The sequence below is a fragment of the Periplaneta americana genome, chromosome 10, assembly GCF_040183065.1.
Source record: "Periplaneta americana isolate PAMFEO1 chromosome 10, P.americana_PAMFEO1_priV1, whole genome shotgun sequence".
NCBI lineage: Eukaryota > Metazoa > Arthropoda > Insecta > Blattodea > Blattidae > Periplaneta > Periplaneta americana.
This window is the reverse complement of record NC_091126.1, coordinates 66,230,395-66,255,305: the sequence shown is the minus strand read 5'-3', so window position 1 is coordinate 66,255,305 and position 24,911 is coordinate 66,230,395. Positions and strand designations below refer to the sequence as shown.

Below are 24,911 nucleotides of genomic sequence, written 5' to 3'. Positions count from 1 at the left end.
GAGTTGGGCCACAGATTGGCCCATTCCAGTCTCATATTAAGACTATGAGATCGAGAAGTCTCTACAGTGGTTTTCCATGGTTCCTTGTACCTGCCAGGGTGCAATTTTTTAGTAATCTAGGATATCTGTTGTGGTGCATCCTATTGACATGTCCATTTTGATTTACAATTTAAAATTTATTCCAAGGTGATGTCATTCAAAATTACCCAAAATTTCTACATTTGTTTTGTAGTTGTTACATTTATAATTGCTGTTCTTAAATATTTAATTTCTGCCAGTTATTCTTGATTTATCTTTTACCCGACTGTCCAGTTTTCACAGCCGTAAAGTCGGAAGAGCCAATACATTATAGTCTTATCCGGGTTTCAGTTAAAGTTTGTTTTGATTTAAACGCATTGTTAATGACGCCACTAATCTTTATAAAATTGTTTAATTTATGATTAATATCAAATTCAGTTTCATATCAAACAATATTGCCTAAATATTTAAACTGATTTACCTGTTCGGTAATTTGGTTATTTATCAAATTTTGCTTATCAATGACTGACCTTTAAATGCCATTGAATTTGTTTTCTGTTGTATTCTCGTATTGTTTCTGTAAGTGTATATGTTGCTTTTTGAGTTATCAAAAATTAAAATTGTAAATAAAAAAATCCATCTTAAATGAAAACTTACTTACTCTATTATTAGTAAACGTTGAGTCTCTGTAAAATGAAAGAACATTGTTTTTCAACGTAAATATTCATATTATATAAATTATGAACGGGAGAAGCAAAACCTGTAGAATGGGACTTTTAGTACACTACCAAAGGTAAATCCCCCTTCTTTTTCTTTGGTGTTCCCTACAATGACATCACAATTCTTATCATGATAACCAATTGAACAACTCTAGATCTTCAATGTGTTCATAAGCTACAGCTAGCTAATCAAATTATACTTTCTTTTCTACCTCATGTTTCACCTCCTCCTTTCTCATTGACTTACAATCCAATGTAGTGTAGGGGAAGATATTTAAAAAGAGATAAAAGGTATCCCTGTAACATGCCATAAAGGCACTTGGGGGGGGGGGGGGCAAGGAGGTAGAGCCCCATGCTTTCCATGACCTCGGCACTAGAATGAGGTGGTGTGGTCGGCACCTCGCTCTGACCACCTTTAACCCCCGGGAAAGACCCGGTACTTAATTTTATAGGAGGCTGAGTGAACCTTGGGGCCATTCTGAAAGTTTGGCAACGAGAAAAAAACCTGTAACCACCTAGGATCGAACTCCGGACCTTCCAGTCCATAGCCAGCTGATCTTGACTAATACTAGACAGGCGCACATTGCAAATCTCCCTGGTTGTGTGGTCAGCAGCACGGTACAGACACACATCACATGATGGGAATAAGCCTCTTCTACTGTTCAAGACAACTAAGTCAGTAGGTAATGGGGTATGGTTCCTTTCCCCATCCCTTGCATACATGGTTGACTATAGTTGTCTGATGAGTGATGTCTCATTGGAGTCCCTTATGAGGTTCCAACCAGTCTTTGGACTGTTGATTGACCTGATGAATTCAGAAGGTGGCCCAGAGCTGGGAATATCGCCTGAGAGGTTACAACTCAATGAGTCAAATTCCTTTTGTAATTAAAATGAAGGAAGATACATGGAAATGAGGAACATTAAGAATGGTAAATTATGGTTCAATTGTAGGGAACAAAGTCTTTCCACAATTGTGTAACATTTTATTTCTTACATTACACTGTACACATTATCCAATTTTAACTAAATTGTATTTACAGTCACATTTAAGTACAAATGTGACCAATAAATAGTTCAAATATTGTATCCTGTTTGAATGAATACTGAGGGCACCAGGGAAGGAAAAAACTCGGCAGTGTGGTCCAGAAAGTCACGATACTATTCTCCTTACAAGATATACAAAAAAAATAAGCATATCATGCCAATATATATTCTCAGAGGACACGTTCAATGTCCCATTAAAAGTCACTTAGAGATGAGTATCTTAAAATTTCAAGGCTCGTATAATTTAATTTATAGGCAGACTTTAGAAGAATTTAAATTGCAATTTTTCCACATTTATATTTACAAGCATTTATGTGACCTCTCGCCATATCAAAATATTTCATTTCACGTCTTAGTAATTAATTACAAAATGAAGAAAATTCTCCAATAGCACTTAAGAACTTCAGTGCCCAACTATTAATTAAAAGTGCGCCCTCCTACAAGTTACGATCATCCCTGGTGCAGAATCACAATCTCGAAAGCCTACAACAATCTAGAGAAATGCCTAGCGAAAACAGGTGGAATTACCTAAGTTTCATCTATTCTGAGGGCCTTTCAAGTTACTGCTCTTTGGCAGCTAATTTCCTTTTCAGAGACTCTGGCATCTCTGGGGGTGGTGGTCGGGGTAGACGCAGCCACACTTTCACAGCATCGTAAATGAACCACTGGGCAGCTGTTAATGTACCAATCATAACTATCCTGGGTGCAAGACCCTTCCACAAACCTGCAAATTAAAAACACACAACATAATTACGTCTACACATTATATTATACGACCTTTCCATATGACTATGCACCATATCTGTACTCTTTATAGTAATTCCTGTCTCAACACTGTAATAAGTACTACACCCACAGTAGAAAAGTATGAAATTTTACCAGCCATGCCAAGCTTCTTGGCTGCTTCCAAGGCTGTGGAGCCCTTCTCCTGGTTCAGTTTTGATACAACAGTATCAGCAGGATGAGAGACAATGGCACAGAATACTCCAGCAATGTAACCAGCAGCGAATGTTACTACAAGCTGTTCTGCCTTTGTACACTCATTACGTGGTTTCGGTACAACATACCTGGAAATAAGCATTTAAATTTTACAAATCAGGAAAAGAACAATAGTTTAACAAAATTTAATAATATCTTGCTTTCAAAGATATATTGAGAATGTTTATATGAACGTTAAATACTAAACTACAGTAGAGAATGGTTAATTCAAGTAAATGTTAATTACCCTTGAAATCCCTATTTAAACCCATGTTAAAAATTGATATTTAATTTAATTTTAAATTTTACATTCGGATAATTCAAAGCTAAGACTTCACTGTTTTCAACAAAAATAGTGATCTATCTGAAATCCTAGAGGAAGTACGAAGTGTTTCGTGAAAATCTCGGTTATTAATTATTCCAAGAATTAAAATTAGATTCTTAAACCTCATAATGATTAACAAGTAGTGAAACCAGAAACAGGTCGTTGCTACTGTTAACCGATTTCATATTGTTATCCAGGGACTGACAGCAGGTGAGAGCAAGGGGCAGAATATCCAATACCATCATTTACAGGTGTTAATGTCCTACGTTTGGTGTCAATTTTAATAAAACACATCAGCTGTTAAATTAAAGAATACTGCCTGTCCATTAACTATTATCACATACTAGTGTACAATTATTTTTTTTTATGAATTATCTAAAACAAAATAGTGTAATACTTCACTGGTTAATACGAATTATGAATATTTCGAATTCTTTACAATTCCCCTTAAAGTTCGAATTAAAGAGAGTCCATTATATTTATGCTATTGTTGAAAAAGTTTCGATAGTATTATAAAGTGCTAAAAATGTAATAAAACTACACAAACATTTCAGCTCTAAATATTAGAATTTACAGAATGGAAAAAACAGAGGCATACTAAGGTAACTTTCAGCACTACTTGAAGTGGGAGAGGGCAGATTAATTTCACTACCAAAAGCTTAGTGGCTGAACAAGGTCTGAAAAAAGTGAATATTTATCATGCAACACAAAAAGATACATAGCGGTAATATGATGAAATCAAGGTACTAAATAAATAACCAGTTATCAAGATCTTATCTCCCTTAATACTGATATTAACACAACATAAACTAAAAAGATATTATATAATATATTAACTAAATTCATTTCCTGACAAACCCGATACAATTAAAGCTCAGTAATTTTTAAAATATCTCTTATTACACTAAATCTCTTAATACAGTGAAATCTCAATATAACATATATCAGAAAATGAATGTTATAATGAAAAAAGTTTCATCCAAACAAAGTTTTGATTTTACACGAGATAATGCAGAAGTATTCCACAACATATCTTAGCTTTCATTACTGCAGTTATGTTTACAGTCCATGTATGATTCAACAAACTCGAGAAACCCACTACATCTATAAAAAGCTACGAGTCATGTAAATCACCCAATTTTAAAATAACACAAAGAAATTAAGTTTAAAAAACTTACTACATACAACAAATAATATACACATGGTACCACAGTACAATCAACAAAATCTGAAGTACAGTAGTTCCTAAATGCATTTCGGTTTCTTTTTCTCAGTAATTTATCTTCTACAAACTATTGAGTTTAACCCAATGACGTGAGAATCAATAATAAAGTTCTTGTTAGCAACAACACAGATCAAAGATCACATGCAAGCAACATGCTACACTTTACATACAATACTACGTTTCCAGTCAGTATATTAAAAATAAACACAGATACATATGAAGAGTCCACTGCAAGAATGATGGATGTCACTTTCTTGTCGAAAATGAACCAAGACTGTCAATGCATAACTTAAGACATATAAAATGTACATAGAGAGTTATATGGCATTAACACTGATAGTCATTGCTCAGTAATGATCGGAAAATCACAGTTAAGCTTTGAGTGCTAAGCATTTCTAACTTTCAATTGCTTCTCCTGCAAAATGTATTCCAAATGACATCCATCATTCTTGCAGTGGACTCTTCATATACATATAATCTGCAACAATAGATAAAATAAGGATGGAAAGATTAAAAAAAAAAAAAAATAAGACTTAAAAAATTTTCATACTTAATAATGAGATAATTACAAGTAATGATAACATAAAAATGAAATATCTTTGCATTATAATGTATGAGATTTTAGTGGATGATGCAAAACTGAAAAGTATGTTAAACTGAGACAATACTGTGCGTTTTTTTAATGTACATCAAGCAGAAATAAATAGCCAACCTCACAACCGTAGCTGAAATAAACGGATTTAAGGACTGAAAACATTTGAAGTTGCCTTTAGTGACTAATGCCTCAAACATTCATAACAACTTCTCGAGTGTCAAACAAATTGTTTATTTTATAAATGATGACTTCCTACCATCAAGGACTCAAATGAGCGATCATATAACAAACAATAATACCTGGGGTGTACTGTAAGCAGTAACATGAGCTGCTGCCAGTAAGTGAAAAGGAGGTTAGCAATGGCCAAGGAAGCTTTTTAATAGAAAAAGGAGCATCTTCTGCGGACCTCTGTAGAAAAAAACTAAAGGAGATACTAGTGAAGTGCTTTGTGTGGAGTGTGGCATTGTATGGGGCAGAAACATGGACATTACAACAAAGTGAAGAGAAGTGATTTGAAGCACTTGAAACGTGAATATGCAAAATAAAACATGTGAAGTGGACAGAGAATAAGTAATGAAGCTGTGTTGGAAAGAGTGGGTGAAGAAAGAATGATGCTAAAACTGACCAGAAAGAGAAAAAGGAACTGGTTGGGTCATTAGCTGAGAAGAAACTGCGTACTGAACGATGCACTGAAAGGAATGGTAAACAGAAGAAGATTTCAGGGCAGAAGAAAATATCAGATAAGACGATATTAAGATATATGAATCACATGTGGAGACGAAGAGGAAGGCAGAAAATAGGAATGATTGGAAAAAAAAAAACTGGGTTTGCAGTGAAACACGTGCCCTTCGGCAGAAGACTATGTATGAATGAATGAATTTGATTCTTTTACTTGAGTAGATGCAATTTCTGAACTTTGGTCAGAGATCAATATCAAGAGTGACAAATCATGTAATATAACATACTTGTACAACAGTTCTATCGTCTTCTCGAAACAGGCAAACTTCATCATTGTGTAAGGAATCTGCCTCATCCAGAGGGGAACCAGCCCCTTGTAGAATCCGTTCAAGCCTTCATCCTTGTAAATTATAGGCATAGCAGCCCGCAATGTACTGGCAAAGCCAGGCTGGGTTTGAATTCTCACCTGTAAAGGAACACAGAATTAAAAATCATTTGAAGATATTTTACCACAAATTAGGTTAAAAATAAATGTAAATTTTCCGGCTATGCACTGAAAATATTCCTCAATCATCACACATTTCTCCAATGAGATATCCATAAGATATAAAAATGTAGTAAATTTGTGTTCAATTTTACACAAACTTACTTACCTTTGCTGCTTCCATAGGACTAAGGGCAATATCTGCAAAGAACTCAGCAGATGCTGAAGCAGCTAGATATAGTGAAGTTCGCCACACATAAGCATTCTCTTCACCCAAAATATCAGAATACAGAACTTTGAAGACCTCATAGAGGCCAAACTTGAAAAGACCCTGAAACACATTTATGTCGAATTTGATATTACATTATTTACTCTACTGAAAAAGAGTTTTACATGGAATATTACTTCAACCACACAACAACATTTTACAGAAAATATGTTCAAAATACAAACCTGCATTGAATAGCCATAAAATGTTGGTGCCCAACCCTTAGCCAGGCCACGCGTGCCATCCTCCCTAATGGTTACCTGCAAAATTGCACAAATTTAACATCCCACACTTAGCTGACAGAAGCGCTATACACAAAAATATTGCACTTCGTTTCAAAAACATTTTTATACAAGATGAATGCTTCCTTCTAAAAATATTTCAAGTTCTCAGATTTGAAAGGTGATGAAATAAATGTATAAAAGGAAATCTTTGCTTTAAAAACGTAGTACATGTTACATTTTGAGAAAAACTATTAGCCTAAAGAAATCTATACTGAAAAGAAGCCATTTCTGGAACTGTTCTACAAATAATTCAAGGATACATATTCACTGAATTATTTTTAAATAAAATTACAGTAGAGCATAGATTATCCGAAACAATTGAGGATGGGCGTGTTCAGATAATCAATTTTTCGGATAACCAATCATTTACAAAAACAAATTGTGCCGGTGATATAGGAGCAATATGAAACAAAGAAACACTGATATTAAACACAAAACTGTACATAGAGTATATATTTTATGTACCATGTGTCTTACAAAATAACACAGAAAACTGACTAGCCTAAATTGACAAGTTAAAAACAGCTATTAAAATAGGCCTTCAATTTAGGAAAAGAAGTTCAAACTTTTTTTTTTTTTTTTGCTTCAGAGCTGAGACTCGTGTTTTTGCCGCTAAATCTCGCAAACAGCGCTAGCGAAATTTCTACATGGTATGCACACAAATTCAAATTTTCCGACTGGAACACTTTCAGTTAACCGATGTTTTGGTTGATCGGTATTCAGATAATCAATGCTCTACTGTATATCCATGAAACAACTTGAATATTTCGAATATTTAGACAATTATAAGCTCGAATAGGGGGATATATACAGAAATTAATCAGAGTAAGAGAGGTAAATCAAATTGACTATTAAATAAACCACACAGTAGGACAGGAGAAAATTAAGAGCATCGCTAAAATTTGAATACACAAAACAATACAATGTACAAGAGTTCTCTACAGCTCTACGATGTTGACAAAACATGAAACTTTAATTACAATTTTATTTCAGAAATGAACATACATAGAGAAATTCACAGGAAAAACTAAATGGGATAAAATAAGGAATGTCCATACAAGAAAGTCTCCCAAAAAGTCTATATAAGAAAGTCTCTAAAAAAAATTAATCAGTAATCAAAGCAATAGAGAGAAACTACGAACATTTGGCCATGTAGGTAAATAGCACGAATAATAGTAATAAAACAAAAAGTTGGGAGGCTGGAGCAGGAGGAGATAGAAAAAGCAGAAAATTAGTAAACAAAAGAGGAAAAGCTCTACAGGAGATAAAAGACCAATAAAGCACAGTAAAATCCAGGAAATGACATACAACGACGCACTTGTGGCTCAAGTGTTAGCATCCAGGTGGCCCAGGTTCGATCCCCGGCCACGTCATGGAAGAATTTAAGATGGACAAAGCAGAGGTTTTCTCTGGATACTTCCATTTCCCTCAATTCATCTATCATGTACAATACCGGTAGTAAAAATATGCTGGGGTGAATTCTTGAGGACAGTATGGATTTCTGTTGCTGACAGAGAAACAGCTTGAAGCTCTACAATGGAGTTTATCAGGCTAATCAGGGGCTGATGCAGGATGGCTCACTTGTCAGCACTGGATTCATGAATCCCACCTAGTTCACCCGTAGGACTTGGACTAACATCACATATATACATAGGGTGCACAATGGGCCAAAGTGTCTTAAGTGTACAACAGGTCCAGGCTTCATAAAAACCAAGCCAAAATAACACATAACAGTCTGAGAGAACATAACATTTGAAAGGACATAATCGAAAGCTAATAAATGGAAGGAGTTTCACTTTTCTTTCTTTTTAATGTCCTCCACCACTCACTCCATGTACTATAACTTTCATATCACTGAACATTTTCCCCATTTATATAAGAATCACGGTGTTAAAAAAAACAGAGAAACTACACAAACAAATACAGTATTTAATGTCTCCAATAAACATTTCTTAATCAATACAACAACAAACTGATCACAAACATTTATTGGGAAGATTTCTCTCACACATCTATGACTCTGACCACTGACGGAAAAAACAGAGGACAGATCTTATAATGTGTATTTGGAACTGATATTCTTCTGCTATCTGCAACAAATTGCCCCACTTTCTCTGAATTCTTAGCAGTCATTATACATAGTATACACACAGGCCTACAGAAAAACTAATTTCATTGATCACAAGCAAAGCGTATTATTAGGTGAACCTAGTGATTCTACATTTCTATCTTCTGTAAAAGTGATAAGCGCTAATGAAAAGCATGTTATCAAATTCAAAGATTAGTGTAATAAATCAGTTAAGCACATTACTATTTCCAGAAGTATAATGAGTAAACAGCCATCTTCTACATACAGGTACTCAACTTAATATTTGGTCAGACTTTAAACTGAATATTTCAAAATATTAATAAAATATTTGAAGCAAAATAAATGCATTATTGCATATAAAAAAATATATTTGTACTTCAAAGTAAACCATTTTTCCAAATTGAATCTGACATTACAAAAATCAAATTACTTATTCTTTTATCAACAGTAATCTCACTAGACGTTTTGATTTATCTAGAGAAAATCAAAACTCGAGTGGGATTTAATTGACTATTACACGATTAGAAGAAAGTATATAAAGATTAGAAGTAACGAAGTACTCCAATACAATAAAATATTAATTGACTTACGAAAATACAACTGTCTTCAAATGTATTATTGTACCATCTCAACATTACAAATATTACGCTAGATGCATGCTAGATGGCAATAGTGTCTTTATACAGACACTGTAATGATTACTATTCAATAAATCTTAATATTAAACAATCTCTGATACGTGACTATCCATAATATCATATAGCAGAAGTTCTTTTTATCCTCTCAGAGCAGAAGCTATAACATAACCTAACTAATATACACAAATGTTAGAAAAGTTTTAATTAACGACGATGACATAAAAAATAAACATTAATAATTTTAAAAGGAATAATTATTGAATGTACAATTTTCAAATTTGAATGTGGTTGGTGGTTCAATTGATGTTATATTGGACGTGTGCTTAATAGAAGTGGAACTCGTTGATTTAGGCCTACATGGTGTATTCAACTTATTCAGGATTTCCGAATGGTGCTCTTCATTATTTGTAAATCGGATTTCTGAAGATGCATAGGTATAATCAGTGATTTTTATTAATTCTTGTTCTTGAATGCCAATGCGAGTCATATTTGAAACTGCTGTGCATCGACTGGAGTGGTTTGTAATTTTATATATATTTTTGACGTCCAGACCAGCGCAGTTTCAAATGTTGGCAAACAAAGAAACAAATGCTAGGGACGCAATAAAATTGTGCGATAACCAGCCATGATTGGTTGAAATACGTCCTTTCGTTTTATTGGTCAAAAGTAGTATGACGTAGTAAGAGTGTAATAGTCAACATAAACATATCACAGTCAAATTAATATTCAGTCAAAAGTTAGGAAATAAAAAATATACCTCTTCATAACTGCAACACAAAATCAATACTTTGTTGGGTACCCGTTCTGCTAGATAACGTTCTGCATACTGGCTATGATCCTGCTTGTATATGCTCGATCAATATGGCCCCCATTCCTCTTTCATTCGTCTTTTTAACTATTCTTTTGAAGAAACTGGCACTTTTCACCATCTTCTGTTCAGTTCATTCCATAGATTTTCTATGGGGTTTAAGTTGGGTGATTAGGGAGGTGTGTCGACAACTTTTGGACAGTTATACAGTAACCAATTGCGCACAATATACGATTTATGTTTGGAGTCGTCTTGATAAAATTTGAATGTATTACGTATTTCCAAGTTTTCAGCACACTTGCGCAAATTTTCCTTCAGAATTTGGAGATACTGTTCCTTGTTAATGTTACCGTCAATGAAGACGAGCTCCCCTACTCCAGCAGCTGACATGCAGCCCCAAACCATAACCTTTCCACCACCATACTGCACAGTTGGTTGCAAGTTGTCGATTTTCATGTCTTCTTTCACCTTATGTCACACAACACCTGACCAGCTAGACCAAAAACGGTAAATGGATTTTCGTCTACGAAAATACGTCATTCCACCACGCTTCATCCTTGTCAATATTGTCATTTGCGAATTCAAATCTTTTCTTTCTGTTAACTTCAGATACCAGAGGATTTTTCCTAGCCATTCTCATGGTAACCAATCTTTCTGAATTCTTTTCTAATTATTTCAGGGTGCACATTCTTTGCAGATTCTTTTGCTAGGTCTTTTACTAGTTGGGGAGCACTTATTCGAGGGTTCTTATTAACTTTTCTGATGATCGAACGTACATCTCTGTTTGTTAAGATTCCTTGGTTGGCCTTTCTGCAGCACATATTCAATCCTGCCTTCATTCTCACATTTTCTAATTATGTCCCCTTCTGTACTCCTCTTATTCAACAATTCGACGATCTCCCTATGTATACGTCCCTTTGCATGATAAAAATAACAAGCTGCCATTTTACAAAACTAGTATTATTGCCTTTGCGTCCCATTATTACAATGATCTTGCAAAATCGGACTACAGGTCTGCCAGTGTTAACAGCAAGAAGACAACTGAAGCGTATCACTCCCACCCTTCACTGTGCAGTGCTTGCAGATGACATAGTAAACACAGTGGCAAGGAGACCTTATCACACTGACTGAATATTAAAGTGTACACGATTTTTTGCTTTTTATATTCAAAAGTACAAATTACATGGTATATATTAATTCTGAATCAACAAATGTTTGTTCAGTATTCTTCTATCGTGTGCTTGAATTAATTAATTATACTTTATTTTTTTGCACTTACTGACTCGAGTTCGAAAATAATGAAATTTAAAGCCTAACCAAATGTTAAATCAAATACCTGCACCCTTTACTAGTACCATATTCTCTTCTTAAAAATTATTATTCTGCAGTTCTCACCTTGAATCCATTTACAACTGATTTATATTTGGCAGGATCGACTTGAATTCGACATTTCACCAAATCTAATGGGACAATGGCTGTGTGGGTTATTCCACAAGAAAGAATACCTCCAAGACCACATAGTGCAAAGTATTTCCTGGAGCCAAATTCACAACTGTCTGAAAAACAAATTAAAATTATTTTTTATTATAATCAAGTAATAATAATAAAAAATGACAATTTTATTAAAATTTATAAACCTAAAAAAGGTTAACATTTATCAACATTCGATAATGAACTACACTGCACACAACAGCTACCATGGGTTAGAAATTGAATCCTGTAAAGTCACATTAATTGTTAAATACACTACTCAGAAGGTAAATTTTCTCTCTCAGACATTCACAGCTTTGTTAGTGCACATACTGATAAATGTAACGTTAATATAAATACAACCCTTTTTTTTAGTAACAATTGCAGATCTTCCTGAAAAAAGGATGAGACATCAAATTAATGAAATATGTGACTTAGATGGAGAAAGTAATTTTGAAGCATTCATTTACAACAAATTATAGCAAACTGAACAAACTTGTATCCTTGATTAGTCAAATGTTTCTGCTAGTAAATATAGGCCAAACAGTGCCAGGAAAACTTACAGGTGAACACTTATGTATGTTCTCCATCTCCTTCCACTAGTCATTACGTCATCTGGATTGAAACTTGAGCACCAGGCATTTGTTTTGCATTTCTGCACAATTTTATAAGCAGATTCATTACTAAATGAGACCTCACCATTGCACTGGATTGAAATCAGTTGGATACACGGTATGTCAATATGCCACACTGTGCTATTTCCAGTTGCCAAAATCACTATAGAAAAACGAAATGGAGTGATATAAAATATTTTAGGTTCCCGAAAAATGAGTTTTCCGAAAAATGGGTATTATGCGAAGGAAGGGATGCGATCAAGCTAATTTTAGGAGACTGGGATTGAACAACAATGTAATTTTGACATGTTGATCTCGTTCTTTCCCTCGTTCCCTCTCTCTTGGCACATACATAGTAAGAGCTAATGCAAAGAGGATAACAAAAACAAAAAATCTGAACACTGGGGGAATCACCATCCATGCAGATAAGGGGAGACAAAATTGTGAGAATAGTCGATTCAACATTTTTAGTTGTTCGTCATAAAATGGGGATGTTCAATTTTTAAAACTTATTAAATTTATTAATATAACAGCTCGTAAGTATTAATCTGACAAAGCACTGTGAGTTTGAGAGCGGTAGCGGGGGGGGGGGGGGGGCCACCACTGGTTGACCAAAATAAACACTGGAAATGTTTGCTGGGACTCGCTGTATTATGGAATGTATATTTTTCTCTTAAGTTCTGTAACATTAACTACAATCAAACTACATTTTTTTAAAACACATGATCCATAGTTCAACATCACTTACAGAATAGAGAATTAGATGAAAAAGAATGAATGTACAGTTTCATATTAAGAATACATTTCTCTGGAACAAAAATTTGACAAGATTCTTGCTCTTCCGAAGTACCTCTATAAAAATACATTTAATTTCAGAAGCCAAGCAAAGTGTATTGGCATGATATAATTATACTGACGTCAAGGACGCCTTTCTTTGTATCACTTCTGTGTTAAGTGCTGAAGTATATACAAGCAGATTAGTATGAAAAAGATAATAGCTTCTGCAGCATCACTCTGAAGATTACCAACGGGATTACAAGGATTTTGCACATGTCACTCTCCACCCATTTTCAATACTTATGATTTATTAACACAACTTGTTAGCCTGGGTAGCACAGTCAGTATAGTGCTTCTGTGCTCGAGATTGCGGGTTCGATCCCAGCCTAGGTCGATGGCATTTAAATGTGCTTAAATGTGACAGGCTCATGTCAGTAGATTTACTGGCATGTAAAAGAACTCCTGACGACAAAATTCCAGCACACCAGCGACACCAATATAACCTCAGCTGTTGCGAGTGTCGTTAAATTAACCATATTTAATTTTTCATACAACTTCATGGCAGAAAATAAAAATCAGTATATGTGATAAATGCTGTAAGCTTGAGTATCTACTAGGGCAATGGACATTTAAAAATTTATTTATATAAAACTTCCCATTTTAAAGTACCTGTTATAAAGTAGTGCAGTTAGCTATGTAATCATAAGATTGCCTAAATTACGATATTGCAGCTGTGCACAGACATTACTTAATGACATATGCCCCAACATGACCACAAAAATTCCCCAAGACAATCCTAAACACACGTACTATTTCTCAGATGGTTTTGCAGCACAATACAAAATTAAAAATAATTTCATGAACCTCAGTCCTCACAAAGATTTTGGAGTGTATGCTCAATGGTATTTCTAAGCTACATCCCACTACAAAGGCCATACAATGGCCAAATGACTCATCAGCTGTATACCTAGTGTCTAAAAATGTAAAATCATTTGACTTTGAATATTCTAATACCTACCAAAAAAAAAACAGCAACTTCCGCAAAAAAGATTCAGAAAATCATGTACAATATCAGATTCCGTGCTTTCATTCATATTAACATATACAGATTGAGAACTAAAATGTATTCAAATGCTCAACAATTTAAGTTCGAAAATAATATTCTTAAAGATGAGCTTATGATGGAGAATATGTGAATTTGTGCCTGTAAGTGGCAGGATGTATTGAATATCTGCTGGACACAAAAAGTTGAAGCAGAATCTGACTAAGTGAAGATTATATTTCTGCACCCATGAACCATCAACATCTTATGCTTATCCTGCAAGAACTAACGTAAGATATATTACCTAGGCAGTCATTACTGAAGCAAGTCAATTTGCAAATAACTACAAGTAGAACTTAACTCTCCAACCAATAGAATGTGAGAGAATACAGAACAAATGTGCCATCATTAAAAAACTTAAATTTTTTAAAATGTATAACAACATAACGCCAAAAATATTGAAGAGTTCCATCATCAAATTTATATGCTAGGTTATGTTAAATATATGTACAGTATTAAAATACCATATATATTTATCAACATTTTAAAATTGTACTTTTTTTTTAATCTCAAGCGAAAATGTTCATATATATTTTCATGAATACATTGTATTTTTAAAGGTATTATGTTGTATTTATAACACATATTAAAAGAAAACTGATTTTATATGCTTTTAGATAAGCACAAAACCATTTTTGTATCTTCATTGATTTGTACATCACAACGTTTGTTAGAAGTACGTGAACACTTAAGACTTTTTTTTTTACTTATTTTTCAGGCAATAACACAAAAACTTTTACTTATACATTTCTATTGTTTTGTATACGTTCATTTCTTACAGAAAGTAACATGTCTGCCAAATTTGATTGAAATTGAAAAAAGTCGGGTTGCAAATGGCATATAAGTGTTTCGATTTGATATGGAATGACTCTTCCATTTAACCCAAGGAATTCACTAATCCAAGAAATGTAACATACTTTTCTCTGAAGTCACTGTTCTGAAAAATATTCCTGTTGAAGACGAATTTCTGTTCAATGGAGGATCTATTTAAGGTAAGTCCTACTGTACCAATATCATCACCAAGAATAATGGATAACTATCCTTTACAGACAGAATCAACACAAGAAATGTCGCCTCACTTAGCAACTATCCTTGCAATCAAATAAAACCCATTAACACTAACAAATTTGTCACGTACTATGCCTGAAATAATTTAGTCCTCTCATGAATAGGTATACTGAAGATGGGGTTATGTCCCAGTGAAGGGGTTGTAAGTTTAATGGAAGTGGAAAAAAAAAATCTTGTAATATGTGTACTGTTGAAATGTTATATTCATTACCATCATTCACAACACAGCCAACAGAATCAGTTTGTTCTGTTAGTGAGCGAGCCTCACAACTGATTGGTTTACACTTCCGACTGTAACTGCTATCATATGTAACTTGAAAGTGCTTTTGAACGTTTTATGAAGCATTCAACTTAAGTGCAAATGGTCACTAAGATGACGACTACTGTTACCTCTACTATTTTCCTGGTATGTTTACGTATATACAGATTACACTTCAATTTTTCTTTGCAATACATCCTTCAAACTGAACATTTTTTAATCTTCACGCAACACAAATACACAATCCTCAATTAGGGATGAACCCTCCATAAATAAAGCTGTAGTAAACCTCTGAACTAGTTATTGCACACTGCACCAACACTACTGCATATATTCAAATACAGTTCAACTCCAGTTATAGTGAACCTCTGTGGACTAGCATATTTCGTTCACTACATCCGAGGTTCACTAAAACTAAAGTGTCGGTTTTTATACCACTGACGTTGCTATACATATTTTATTAATGCCCATTTGGGTCAGACCACGTTCAATATCAGTATTAATGTTCTCTTTATCTTCCAACTTAAATACTTTATGCTTTGACATCCTGATGTTCACAGTTTGAAACTTGAATTTAATCTGGCCATGTAGGTAGTAGGCACTGACCAATTTCGCACCTCTTCCCACTAGAGGTATGCTACTGTTTACTCGGCCTTGGAATTTCCCCAGGTTCACTTTCACAAAGATGCGGGAGGAAGGGTTGAGGACCATTATACTGTAATCATCCTTGTATTTACTCTTTGGTCATCACTCTACTCCCTTTTACAACAGAAAACCATTTTTCTTCCTATTCTTCTAATAACCTCTTTTAAAGGAATCCGAACTAATTCTTCCTTCATCCCCCACTTCGTACACTATTCTCTTTAACATGTTTCAAGCTGTCCAGAAAGCTGAATGAATCCTTTGTCTTTCAATGCACTTAAGGAGTAGAAGGTTTGAGATTTTGTTCGGAGCATATTCTTGGAAGTTTATAGGAGAAAGGGTTTTCTAAATTACCATTTTGGCCATTTTAAAATTACATTTTCTTGGGAAAGTTCTAGTTTTAGGTTCACTATACCCGAAGTGAGGGTTCACTATAAATGGAAATATTGATGTACTTTTTAATGTATGCAGGTCAGGATCAACGATTTAGGTTCACTATAGCCGAATGTTCACTATAACAGAGTGCACTATATCCAGAGTTGACTGTACTGATAATTTTATAATCCTTCTTAATATAAGTTCCTACACTTTGGCGGAAGTGTTAATGTTGGCAGTTAAGACTAGAATCTGGATGACTTGTGGCATTTCTTGCAGTTGTGATGGATGTATATACATGATCACACTGCATGAAATTCTTAAGGTGTACGAATATATAACAATGGGTTACTTGGAATATTTATTTTCTTAGGTTAGCTTTAGCTTGTTTGTACGATATTTTGTTTAGGTTGGGTTTGGTTTTCTCAGGTCATTTTTAATTTCTTGAAGTGTGTTTTAGTTTTCTTCTGTACCTCTACTAACTTTCTGCATCTTCTCCTCTCACCAATCACCATTAACCAGTTACAACTGACATATCTCGTCCCCATGCTATGATGCCATTTACCATACATTTAAGATTCAGATTTAATTCGTATTCCCTCAAATAATTCCGCATCTCAGTTGTCTGAACAAAAAAAAAAAAAAAAAAAAAAAAAAAAAGCTGTTCATTTCCAATAAAGCTACTTCACAGGTTCCACTACATTATTCTCCAATGGTAATTAAATATGAATTCCGTAACAGAATATGAATATTAACTATCTGTAAAGTGGTACTTGTGAGAGAAAAAGAGACAGATGTGGAAGAATTCACATCTGCAAACCAACATTTAAATTTTCAAACATAACCAATGTACACTTTAGAGCAACAATTGCTCAAGTCATTCTATAGATTCTACACTATTATTGCTATCCTCTGATCGAGGTTTTGGCTGATATATTATTCATACATCTATTATCAGGCAGTACATCTCACTTGATATGTGTCAGAGGAAAAACAATTGTTTGCATACATCTGAAGTCTATTTAGTGTAATACATAACTAGTTGGCGATGTATGCAATGTAGGGGGAAGGAACTGGCCACCCTATCCCATTATCTCCTGGCCTAGTTGCCTCATTAGAGTTGCCTTGTTTGTATCACTTGTGAGGTTCAGACCTGTCTTCGGACAGTTGACTAAACAACTATTACTGCACGTTTGTCTCTCATAAAAGAAGATCCAGTATACTACTTTTTGGAACAAACAAATAGTTTCAATTATGGTTTGCAGACCTAAAACAGGCTAACAAATTTAGCCATAAACGAAAATTACAAATGTTAATTTATCAATAATGTTACTAACGTCAATTAGCATAAAATTGTAGACCAAAGTCAATTCATCAATTTTGCAAAGAACAAAACATGAAGTGACTCTGGAAAAATTTCTTTAGCACATAAGACTCGCCTAAAAGCAACAGTTTTTATGCTTCTAAGCTTAAGAATGTGCAGAAATAGTAAATGTATTTTTAAGGAGTAGTGATACAATCATTTTTAAAACATTCTCTTCATCACTGTGTGCAATAGTAAATTGTGACAACAGAATACATCAATATACATATTTCTAAGAACGAGTGTACTTGCTGTAAAGGAAGAGTCGACATTTATAGCAGAATCAAGAATAATTGACAGGTGAGTTAATCATTACTACCCTCTTTTATAGAGAAGGTATAACTGATAATAAATAATTACATATTACATGTAGTAACGAACATACTATGTCTATGCTAACTACAGTAAAACCTACCCAAAATGGACCTATTAAACAGAAATCTGTACAAACGGAAAATAAATGTCAGAATGGAATGATTTCACACAAAGTAACACACCTCATTTGAAACCTTTCAATGCATCATCTCTTCAGGTTAGAGACATTTTTTTTTTTTTTTAATTTTGAAATTCTATTCGATCATATTTCCAGACTTTGCTCCATGTGATTTAGGGCTCTTCCCAGAAGCAAAAAAGTTGAAACGCAGGTGCTTTGCATCAGAGGAACAACTTCTAGAAGCATGAGGTAAGTGTTCAGAAATGTCAGAAGAGATGAAATTGAACAGTTTGTTCAGCGACTTTTTTCTACTTATGGGAAAGTGTACTGTTCCTGGTGGAGACTATTTAGAGAAACTCTCCAAATTTCAGTCACATTGAAAAACTTTACTATCCTACTGGTCTTTGTAATTTTGTTGAAGTGATATCTCAAAAGAGCATATGCAGGAAAAATCGTTTAACATTATGACTCAAGAAAAACGAAGTTTATGGGATGGTTTCAGATGCTAGAATATCGAACAATATTAGAGTCAAATACTTCAGCACTGGTTCCCAAATATTGTTCTGAAGATCAATATACAGGTAATTCACTTCAGAGAATAAATGGTTAGTTATAAATAAGTTACTATGCTGTAATATTTGCCATGAAATCAGTTAATTTGGATGAAATCATGTAAGCAGTAGGCATTAGATCTTCAAAAGAGTGGATTTATTGCAAGGTTAATTTCAACAGTGTTTTGGTTTCCTCAGACTATTTTTAATTTCTTAAAGTTAGAATTTAGTTTTACTCTGTAGCTCTACTGACTTTCTGCTTCCTTTTCCTCTCATCAATAAATATTAACTGATCACAACTTCACACTTTATATCTCTCCTTCCCAGACAATGTCATTTACCACACATTTAAGATTCAGATTCCATCTATCTTCTACTGACTGAGCATCTCAGTGGTCTAAGTAAAAGCCTACTCATTCTCAGTAAAGCTACTCTCACAGGTTCTAATACACTAGTCTCCTACGGTACGTTAATTTAAATCTCTTAATGCAAAACGGAAAGTGTGTGGTGTGCAGAAAGCAACTGGAAGCTACTACATTTATCTTTAGAAAAACTGCAAACATGGCATGATGAGTCTTTCCATGATAAAAGTTCGGGACAGAAAATAGGAAAGATTGGAGAAAGCTGGGTTTGCAGTGAAAGACCTGTCCTTCGACAGAACAATGAATGAATGTAAAACGAATGTTACTAATCTATAAAGTTATACTTGACAGATAAAGAATCAGAGAGGTGGAACCAAAGATCGTGCACGTCTGCAAACCAACATTTAAATTTTCCCTCGTAACAACTGTACTCATTGGAGAAACAATGGCCGCCATTATCCACTTTCTAAACAATTATTGAAAGCTGATGTTCCATTCAATTATATGAACAAGATCCAAATATACCATTTTTCGAACAAAAGACTAAGTTCAAATACTGTTTGCAAAGCTTTAACAAGATTAGTTGTAATGAATACAAATGTTAATTACCAATAGTGTTAGCAACATCATTAGCATAAAATTGTAGTATCCCAAAGTCAATTCATAAAATTTGCAAATACAAAACATGAAGAACCTTTGGAAAATTTCTTTAGCACACATAACTTGCATATGACCTAACACCAACCGATTTTACATTTTTAGGATCAAGAATGTGCAGGCTCTGTAGACACAAGTGAACAGTTTCACTCTTACAATGTTGAAGAAATTGTTACATTAATCTGGAGGAAAAATTATCAATGTTCAACCTGTTCCCATTAAATATAACTTACATTTTAGTATGTACATATCTGTTGGAGTTACAGAATCAAATGTCCACCAGTATCTTGTCCAAGTAACTTGTGCCAACATGTACATTTGTCCACTTTTTGAGTACATTAACTCTTTGACCCCAAAACAAAATTGTACAAATAAATTGCGAAGGTACATGGTTAAAATTCTTAGCTTTTCGTATCATTTTTCAAACTATGGAAATTGTTAGTTTCTATTCCCTTATCTTTTGTTACAGTCATGGATGAGACAAAATTGATCCAAAGAAAGAAAAACCTTTACTATTGTATAATAATCATTCATGCACTGGAAATGTGCAGAGGAGATTAATGAAGATAAGAAAAAAGAGAAATATGTAAATGCAAGATATGTGACCAACAAGAAAAGTGGAAAATGGAATAGAAATCATCTAGAAAAGTACACACACTCATATCACAAATTCAGCCAATATGCAAGTAAAGGAAATAGTTGCAAATCTGGCTTCCAAGTTTAGCTTCCTGTAAAGCTGATTGGAATAATTTGAAACAAAACATGAAGAACCTTTGGGAAATTTCTTTAGCACATATAACTTGCAACCAACCAACAGGGTTTACACTCTTAGGATTGAGGCCAGAACAATTTCTCCCTTTAAAATTGTTCAAATGAATAAGTTGCTAAAGTGAGCATAAAGCTGAAATTCACCTAAACGAACCTCATCATGGTAAATAGGAAACAATGTTAGCTGTCCAGCCATTGCAATATATTCGCATGAATATTTTTTTATGAACCCATACAATAAAACTTTGGAAGGATCACAATTTTTATTTTAAATTAAAAATTAAAAGATCCAGACAGAATAGTAATATTCTTACTGGTAAAGTAGTACTGCACCTAACTAGAGCTGATACCATCCATGCTCTTAGGACTTCCAAGTCCTTTCCTACATTTTTTTATATCAAATCATTCATTTATTGTACGAGGAAAGAGTTTCACCTCGTTTATTGCATTTGTACATGGAAAGATGACCATACAGATTATATGAAGGTTTTCAAACTGCAACCCGGACGTAACACTAATTCACATGAAATATTGTTGGGGCTATACAAGGTTTAAATTCAACTGCAAATGGTTAAATCCATATTCTGCCAAACAATCTCACAATTATTGCGACCTTCAGCAGAGTTATTCATGCTTACCGCAAGTTAGATTAAGATAAAGTGTGATTAGATAAGCAAATTTTGTAATAATGTGGGATAGTCATGTCTGGCTTGAAGCCATTTAACAATATCAAATTTAAAGCTGAAGAAATGAACCTCAATTTGGCACCATCTTTGGTTCTAATACGTTTCGTGTTGGGGGAAATAAATTCTACATCAGCCAAATTTCCTCATTCTACCATCAAAGCGTGTCTCCTCCACTTTCATCAATCAATCTGGAGAAATATTTCCACGAGCCTGAAAAATGATTATATATACTGATTGCAATATACGCGTATAAGAAATTATATTCGACAACTAATATAAATTCCGTTTGTGTCATTTTCAGATATTCAGGCCGATTCTAACAGTCTTACTGATAACACTGCGCCCAACATAATGGATTTAGTGTTATTCACAGAAAAATTTGCATAACCAGAATAACTGCCCAGGGCAGAAAACCAGCAATGCCAGTAAGATGGACACTTAGGGCGCTATTCATAGACATTTTGCTAGCCTGCACTACGAGTGTGCTAAACTAGCCCCAGCTATCGATTGGTTACTTGTACAGGATTCATATCATATATAGCTAACACTGGTTTATGAATACGAAAAACGTTAGTTCGCTGATCATCCACTGGAAGCCCGCGCTAGGAATGTCTATGAATCCAGTTGTGACAGGACAACAACGAATCCATGTAAACTCTTCCAAATACACATTGTAACACGTCACATAGCAGTGCAGAAATTTATTAATTCATAAAGAAAGACCAAAAGAACAATGAAATTATTGTAGCCAATTTGATTGGCAAGCATCAGCTTTTGCTATAAACCGAAGTAATGAATTTGTGAATGTGGGAAAACTAGTATACTCGTGCTTTAGACATAGAAATTGTAGGCCTATTACAAAATATCCTAAAAGCTAATAGCTAAAGGCTAATAGTTTTCTGGGGATCACCATAGCTTAAGTCACGCACGCCTTTCTCAGAAAAATAGCAATTACAAATTCCGACTCTGCAAAGCAATAAAATTTGAATTAAACATACCAGTTTTCAACTGCCATGCAAAAGAAGATAATGCAACATTTCATCAGAAAATATAAATAGGCTATTTCAAACAAAAATTTATGCAGATTACTAAAGCAATATGAAAAGGAAAGCAGCATTTATTATTATTATCCACGGTAAATTTTAACATGAATTATTAATAATTTAAGAATTTCACACCAAAGACCCACACACATACCGGAGCACTGATGAGCTCATTTTTAATCGTTTCCTCAGTACTCCCATACCAGAGACCCATACAGATATATCTCTGAAAGTTTTAAGCTTTGGGACTTTGGGTTAGTTTGGTTCCCTACATTCACTCAGTGTAATTCTCGTCCTACTTTTTTTTTTCTGGTATACAATCTGAATTGCATTATCTTATTTAACATAACACAATAAAATTATAGGTAAAACAAAGACCACTGAGTATCAACAGTTTCTTCCCGCAATAGAAGTCTAAGGCACATAGATTGACAATATGTCGACCATAAAAAAACACTGGAAATTTAATTTAAATACATGTATATAGCTGGTAATGTATGTGGCCTGGACTTCTATTATGGAATGATAGTGGCATGGCCGATGCATACTGCATAATTATCCGTATTTTAAACAAGAAACACAAATTGTGTTTTATGCATTACTTGTTATATTAATACTATCGGATATCTGTTACAGGAATGTAGTAATGAAGTAAGATTTAACATAACATAGGCGTATTTTTTAACACACGCATCAAGGTGAAAGTGATATAGACGATGTCCTTTACATTTCAAGAATTATAATATATTATCACCTATTTAAAGATCCTCGTAAATGTAACAGAACTTACAAAACGTATCTTCTCCCAAAATAAGTTTCTCAATCAATTTTCAATGGAAATAACCTCTGGAAATATGTTCCAATAAAACTAAAATTTGTGCCTTAGTGTAAACCGATCTGGAACTGTCAAACCTAAAAGCAAGTATTATTCTCTAATGATTACAATTGTGCGTGTTCATCTGTCGTTTAGGTAATGTTTCAAATGATTTGTGTTCCAAATTTTTAAACACTAAAGCTTTGATGTAAAGCACAAACTATTCACTTAGGCCTACACTACTGTCTAACAATTTTGTTTCAAAGTTCACTTTAAAGAGTTAGTGCTCAGTAATAGTTTAACCGTATTTCAATTTACTGTAACTTTAACAGAATACACGAATTTAGTTTCCATTACGACCTCTGTTATTGCATAATGTCTACATTTGGACGTAACTTTGGTCTGAATTTCTATTTCCCTAAATAAACCTTTAAACGTTAGTATCAAATTCTAGTAATAATATTAAAACACAATGTCGTATTTCCTTATATTACTATTCATACGATACTTCGAACGTAAAACCCTGCGCCTTGCAGAGATGGGTTAAACACGAACTGAACACAAATCTTATCGGTTTTTACACAGGACGTTAATTTCAATAAAAGAAAGCACAGATTCTTATTTACTAACCTCCAGCTTCACCTACAGCAGCTGCAGCAGATATAGTTCTGCCAGGCACCAAATCTTTTTCGGCAGAGGATTCGCAATGGGCTACATGGAATGGACTTCCAAATGGATTGTTTTTAGCAGTCTCCAACAAGGATTGCCACATTTTATATAAAAAAGGACCTGAAACGTTTAAATAAAATTACAAGTAAAGATTAAAGTATTTTAAACACATACTTTTCACGCATTTACGCTTAAATTGAGCTACACTGACCAGTTACCTGCCTAAGATGGCGAAGAACCTTGGAAAAGGAAGAACAGAACACTGCCGACAATTTAGCAAGACAGGAAGTGAACAAATTCCATATTTCATGGTGCTGCCATCTATCCTTCATATCCAGAAATGTGGATAAAACGAATTGAGAGTCAAAGAATAGAAGGATTTACAAGCATGAAATATATGAAATAAAATTAATTCTGAATGACATTAAAATTAGTAATATTTTTCTTAACATTAAATGTACTTAGAAAATGTAATTTTTATTCTCAATTGAGTAGTTTCCTGCCATCTCTTATTCATTTTACAAACTAAACACGTCATAAATAGTACGTACTTGACCCTATTAAGAATTTTATAACACACGGATTACGTAAAGCGAAACAAAAATAAGAACATAATTTGCAATATTATGTAATTCTATTTTGGTTTAATCTCTCACGTTAATTGAGAATTGGTTAGTATTGACGTTGTAACGTTAAATAATCAATTAATAAATTCGCGGCATGTAACGGTACTGGCAATTCTGGACCCCTGAAACATGCCATAATCCTTTCGTTCCAATATTAAATTTTAAAAATATAATTCTTTAACCTCACCGACGCATGCAAGTGAAGCATTTTTAATTTATATACAGAAATTTTTGTTACATAATATACCCTCATCTCATGAAATGGAATGCATTGAAATTTTTACTACAAAATAAAAATAATACTCAGGCTATGAAACGTGGCCATTTCCATACTTACGGCAAAATACAAGGATATCGATAGCAAATTTACGCTTGAAATATTACCTGCACACTGTCAGAGCCGTAGAGAGCCGAAATGGGCTCCCTGACTAGGATTCTACGGGATCCCTTTTAAACGATATATTGAGAGCACTTACATG

The 24,911-nt window shown here is 33.9% G+C and overlaps 1 protein-coding gene across 3 annotated transcripts; it reads right to left on the bottom strand.

Annotated features, from left to right (window-relative positions):
• Positions 1–1,699: 1,699 nt before the first annotated feature.
• Positions 1,700–24,153, bottom strand: LOC138707764 (solute carrier family 25 member 3-like). 3 transcript variants are annotated; one of them, XM_069837632.1, is made up of 8 exons: positions 24,018–24,153; positions 23,768–23,926; positions 11,549–11,709; positions 6,520–6,594; positions 6,236–6,397; positions 5,870–6,048; positions 2,661–2,848; positions 1,700–2,505 (listed from the first exon to the last, which is right to left on the bottom strand). In XM_069837632.1, the coding sequence occupies exons 1-8, from the start codon at positions 24,136–24,138 to the stop codon at positions 2,342–2,344; spliced, it is 1,209 nt and encodes a 402-aa protein (XP_069693733.1). In that variant the 5' UTR covers positions 24,139–24,153; the 3' UTR covers positions 1,700–2,341. The 3 variants fall into 3 exon arrangements, with proteins under 3 accessions (XP_069693733.1, XP_069693735.1, XP_069693734.1); XM_069837634.1 differs by having other exon boundaries at positions 24,025–24,147; XM_069837633.1 differs by having other exon boundaries at positions 24,029–24,131.
• Between the last annotated feature and the right edge of the window lie 758 nt (positions 24,154–24,911).

What these genes read in the sequence shown, in the direction of transcription:
- LOC138707764 (XM_069837632.1), bottom strand. Translation starts at nt 24,138, where the DNA reads ATGAAGGATAGATGGCAGCACCATGAAATATGGAATTTGTTCACTTCC. An exon ending in CCATCTTAGGCAGGTAACTG is followed by an intron (nt 23,927 to 24,017) that starts GTCAGTGTAGCT and finishes TAAACGTTTCAG; the next exon opens with GTCCTTTTTTATATAAAATG. An exon ending in CAAGAAGCTTGGCATGGCTG is followed by an intron (nt 2,506 to 2,660) that starts GTAAAATTTCAT and finishes TTTAATTTGCAG; the next exon opens with GTTTGTGGAAGGGTCTTGCA.